This window comes from Poecilia mexicana, unplaced genomic scaffold, assembly GCF_051168715.1.
Source record: "Poecilia mexicana isolate PSO_F unplaced genomic scaffold, ASM5116871v1 scaffold_13, whole genome shotgun sequence".
Lineage (NCBI taxonomy): Eukaryota > Metazoa > Chordata > Actinopteri > Cyprinodontiformes > Poeciliidae > Poecilia > Poecilia mexicana.
The window spans coordinates 14,822,669-14,828,311 of NW_028263382.1; the positions used below are offsets into that span (position 1 = coordinate 14,822,669).

Genomic DNA, 5,643 nt, shown 5'->3' on the forward strand with positions numbered 1-5,643 from the left:
ATTTAACCAGAATAATGCTACTCAAATAATGTGTTACTGAGCTGTAAGCCACATGTAAAATGTACGTATTTATTTTTCTTATGATGTTGAGCTGTTGGCACAAAATTCATTAAATTTTGACAAAAAGGATTAAAGATGTTTTGTGTTTTCTGACATGTTTGAAATAAATCTCTTCTAATCCAATCTAATTTAATGCAATAGTCAGAAATTCTATCCAACTTTTTTCAATTGGTAGTTGAAAACAAAAACACTGGTGTGCTACAAGACCGTGATATTTGTCAGATTTGAACATGAGGTGTTGCTTTTGACATTTTATACTCTACTTTATGTTACCAGACAGATTTTACATTAAATTATTCACTAACTCTACAAGAGCTAAACTCAGCTTTCCAAAAATAAAACTGGATGGTCAGTTAGATAATTAGCAGGTTAGCTAGCTGGCTAGTTCATCAAATAATAACCAAGCAGTTAGCCAAACAGTTAACCAAAAATAGTCAAATTGTTAGCCTGTTAGTTAGCCAGTTATCGAACTAACTCAAACCCGATTTGATAAAGGTGGGATTTACTTTGTCACAAACAAGATAACCATACTGTGGTTGACTTGGTCTGATGTGAAATGTAGCTCATCCGTGCTATGCGCATGAATTCTGGAGTCAAAAAAGTTCAGTAAGGCTCAAACCTGGTTTAATGAATTACTACATGTGTAAAACCAAAAATACTTAGCTTTCAGACAAACATTATTACAATGCAGGTGTCAGATAATGTCCTAATATTTTTTTATATTGATTACAAAACAGCATTACAAAACTGACAGACAACAACAGCAGTACTATTTAACAATCTGGTATAAATTCAGCAAGTAAGAAGGATAGGAACAAAAAATAACTTGGAGGTAGGACTGTAAGTATTAATTTAGTAACTATTCTGTCTTTTTCTTTGACGTTGAATCAATTAATCAGATAAAAAAAATTCACTTAACCACTCAAGTCTTTAAGCAATTTTAGAAATACATAGAAAGATGCAAATAAACATGAATCTATTCCTTTTTTAAATAAGACAATAAACATTTTATTGCCTAAAATGCAATAAAATAAGTGTATTTTCATTTAGTGCATGTGTGATCATTTGTAGCAAAGGATGCATCTGCATCTGAAAAATATTTCGTCTTAACATTATTACAGTGTAGAGCTGATCTAATAATTAGGTACCAGATGGATTTTTTTTATACAGAATTTGAGCCCATGTGAAGCTGTGCCACTCGAGGAGTTTAGGGTATTCACAGACAAAGGTGGCGGGGGGCAGGGAGGGGGGGGTTAAATGCAAAATGTGTATATTTTTTGTACAGTTATGGCTTAATATCTGTGTTGCTCTTTCAGCAAAATTACCCTTTTAAATCTGTATACTCCAGTTAACGATTAATCTATTACTAAATTGAACAGGAATGGGTCCAAATATGTTCATTGGTCATCAGAACTCAAGAAAATTGGTCACAATGGCAGCATTGTAGATCAGATCTGAGATGTATCCCATGGAAGTCTGAGGTCCTATTTGCGGATGATGATGATGATGATGATGATGATGATGGCGGTGACCTTGACCTTGAGGGACCTCCCAGTACATTGGTTGAGGGTGTGAAGGGACAACCTGGTCCACTGAGCTGTGTCCTCCAGCTCCAGCGTTGCCTCCATACATGTGTTGATGGGTCAGAGGCGGAGCCAGGCTCTGAGGTTTGAAGTTCGTAAACGCCTGGTACGAGCGCGTGGAGGGATGGTGATGACTCTGCCTGCTGATTGGCTGCGGAAATGAGCCAGTAATGAAGCTGCTGAATCTCGAGCCAAGCTGCTGCTCTTCCTCCCAGCGGTGACCGTCTGGCGCTTTGGAACAGCTCTGGAGCTGCTGAGGAAGGGACGGACACGGAGGAGGCGTGGACGACGCCTGGTTGCTGTAAATCTGGATCCAGTCGGAGTAAAGCGGAGGCACCTCCTCACAGGAGTGGCTCTGATCCTGTCTGAATATATCCGCCAGGCTGGTTGTGGCTGGGTAAGCGGAGGCCCCATGTCCAGCAGGGGGCTCCAGGAAACCCCGTCCTCCCCCGTCGGACTTGGTGGGTCTGCTGAGTCTGCCTGTTTTGATACTTCTGGCTCTTCTGTTCTGAAACCAGACCTGGTAGGGAGAAAATGAGGCTGATCATCGGGTTAACGTGACTTTAAATTGGACTTTATAGGCTTTTCTACGGTTGAATATTAATGTGGGTAGTTTGTTTTAAAGTAACTCAAGATGATATTTGATATTAATTGGTGAAAAAAATGAAACACCTTGATGGGGTCAACTGAACACCCCAATGAGGTCTTTAATTATATATATATATATATATATATATATATATATATATATATATATATATATATATATATATATATATATATGTATGGTGAAAAATATTAACTCCATTTTGTAAAAGTTTTTCTTGATATTACTTCCTAATTCCTCCCAATTTATCCACATAACTATACACAGATAAACTAAAACTAAATGGAAATACAGTGAAAAAAGAAAATAGTTGAACCAACTTAAGTGAATTGCTTAAATCGGTAACAAGTAATTAAATGAGGTTTATCCAACTTAATTTAAGTTGGTTTAACTTGACAAATTTAAGTCAGTCTTACTCAAATCATTTAGTAAACTAACAAAGGATATTTTTATAGGGTTATTTTGGCTCAGGCAGCCTTTATTTGAGAGTAGTTAGACAAGAAATTGGGTAATGAAAGAGAGGGAAGACTGAGGTAATTGAACCTGTAGCGGTTGCATCGAGTACTAAAGTCTCCTTATGAGAGTTGTGCTTTACCCCTGCACCACCCCGATCGGTGTATCTGTCCCTGGTGGAGCCTGCGTCATGACGTCAGACTTAGGATACAAACAAAGTATTGAATTTAATTGTAAGTTGTCCTCACAAAACTAAAAGAATCGAGTAGGATTAATGTAAATAAATCCATAACACAAATTACAACCCAAATAGACTTTTTAGAGAGTAATGAACGTTTTATCTCCTCACTAACAGCTGGTGTACAATATTCTGATTTGTTAAAGTTGGAGACTGAATCCCACCTGTATCTTGCTCTCTGGCAGGTGTGTGTGTGCAGCCAGCCTCTCCCTGAGGGTGATGTCCGGGTACGGAGTCACAGCGAAGGCCTGCTCCAGCTCAGACAGCTGGGCTCGGCTAAATATGGTCCTCTTCCTCTTCCTCTGGCCCTCCATCAAAGCGGGGCATCTGTCCGGCTCCTGATAGGACGCAGTGCTCTCACTACGACCATCTTAGAGCAACAAATCACACAGAAAACTGAGGAAAGTAAATACACTACAATATTTACATCATGTGTTAGGAAACAAACAGGAATGAATGGGGGACTGTTTTGGTGGACGAAGGATTTAGGACACATAAGTCAAAGTCTGTACAAGTAGAATTTATGTTTATGTTATGATATTTAAAAATGTATTTATTTCTTGAGCCAGGCCTTTTGATTTTCCTCCCACAGATACATCCATTTTACAGTTTTTATTATTAAAGGTGGCATCTATCTGTCTGTAAGTAGTAAGAACAGTAATAATCGTAAATGGACTGAATTTATTTGGTGCTTTTCTATTCATTAAAACTCTATATTACACACATTCATACATCAATACATCAGCAGAAAACTTGAGGCTAAGTGCCTGGAAGCGACTGAAACAATTAATCTGATTAATTGTGACGAATCAATTATTGGAGTAATTGTCAACTAATGTAACCAATTAATTATTTACCGGAACATACAGACTCAAAAAAGGCTATTGACTGAAAAAAACACTGAAATCACAGCAGTTAAGCTAAAACTGTACAAACTATATACATATTTTACTAAAAGCTTCTTTCTTTGTAAATATGTTCCACTCAGATCTGTCGAAAAATAATCATTCTCTACAATATATTGACGTTAAATCAAGCAGAAATTACTGAGCTTTTCACATGCTGACATTAGATATTTTTTAAGCTGCAGATTCATCCTTTTTATGACCAAACATCCAGAAACCTGCAACACAGCCGAAATGCTGAGTTCCTTTAAATCAAGGTTAGAAACCACATGTTCCGTGTTGCCTTTGATTAAAAACATTGATTAATATATTTGATAATTATTCCTGATGATGACATTTGACAAAGTGTAATGTTTGCTTCTTGTTTCGTGATTGGTTACTGTATTATGTTTTTATCATGAAAAGCACTTTGAACTCCCTTATTGCTGAGATAATCTTGTAGAAATAAACTTGACACGATTTTTGCTTCAAACGATCAAGGGTACACTGAAGGAAAGCAATGTTATTGCATTTTATGCACAAAAAATGTTTTTATTTAAAAAAGTAAATTGCAGTTTTAGGGTATTTTTAACTGTACAAAATAAGCTTAAGTGGTTAAATGAATAATCTCCAGAATGAGCCATTTGTTTAATCATTTAATTGTCAGAATAATCAATTATTAAAATAATTATTAGTTGCAACCATAGAATCAACTACTCCTTCACACTGAGCCACATCTAACCCTTATTAGCAGTAGTAGTAGTAATAAAAATATTTCTTGTATTTTTCTTTTTTCAATTTGAAACAGTTTTCACCTGCAGATGATTAACCTTGACGGTTTTGTTGCAGTAATCTAACTGCGGTCAGCAAACTGCAAGCATCATCTCCTCTCACCTCTGCAGGCCTCCTGATCTCCAAACAGCATCTTCGGATCCACCAGCTCCTTCTGCTGCTTCTGCTTGATCAGAGGGAACTCAGAGTCCAAATACCCGGCCATCGCTTCTTCACCCGCGCAGAGACGCAAACTTCTGCCGCGCCGCGTCCGCACAGGCTGACGATGAGGAGGAGTTTGGAGCTTGTTAAATCCCGCTCCAGATTAGACGGGGCTCTGCAGATGAAGGTGTTCCATGGACCTCGATAATCCTCGGTTATTGACAGGCAGGTTTTCATATCGCATCGAGATGTCTTCAGCTGTTTCCGTCATAGTTACACAGCTCTGCAGCTTTGTAGCTGCAGAGCTGATATAAGCTAATATCAGGGAATTTGGTTAAAAGAATGGATGTTGTTAAACCCAATATTATTCCCTTTTTGTTGACCCAAAAAATTCAGTTTGATTCTAAAGAAAAATCTTTATTTTTACCAAATGTTGAGTATTTTTCTCCAAATAGGTCATGGGGTTTTTTAATCTAGTAAACTCTGAACACCCCCATTTCCCCACAAACAAGTCCCAGATTAAGACTCCTGATAATCTTTGGGATCAACATGGCATCATGCCATCATATAAGTATACCTTGTTGCAGAGTATATATCAAGTATCATAACATTCTCAAGATCTTTGAACTTGATTGAGGCACATTTAAATTGACGATGCAGTTTTTAATCTTTAGATTTGTGTGATACATCTTTTAAAACTTTATATTTTTTCATCTTTACCACATTAAATATTTTCTCCAAACCCATTCAGAGATGTAACATTTTCATATTTTAAAAAATTGTTTCCATATTTTTATGCCTGTTTTGTCATAAAAAGTTTACCTGGAATCAAAGAGATGACTGTAAACCTTTCTGCATGGTGCTGCATGTTACCACTCTCACAAC

The 5,643-nt window shown here is 37.1% G+C and overlaps 1 protein-coding gene across 1 annotated transcript; it reads right to left on the reverse strand.

Annotated features, from left to right (window-relative positions):
- Positions 1 to 662: 662 nt before the first annotated feature.
- On the reverse strand, positions 663 to 5,497 carry sebox (SEBOX homeobox). The gene is made up of 3 exons (XM_014981101.2): positions 4,720 to 5,497; positions 3,106 to 3,311; positions 663 to 2,163 (listed from the first exon to the last, which is right to left on the reverse strand). The coding sequence occupies exons 1-3, from the start codon at positions 4,820 to 4,822 to the stop codon at positions 1,468 to 1,470; spliced, it is 1,005 nt and encodes a 334-aa protein (XP_014836587.1). The 5' UTR covers positions 4,823 to 5,497; the 3' UTR covers positions 663 to 1,467.
- Positions 5,498 to 5,643: the final 146 nt, after the last annotated feature.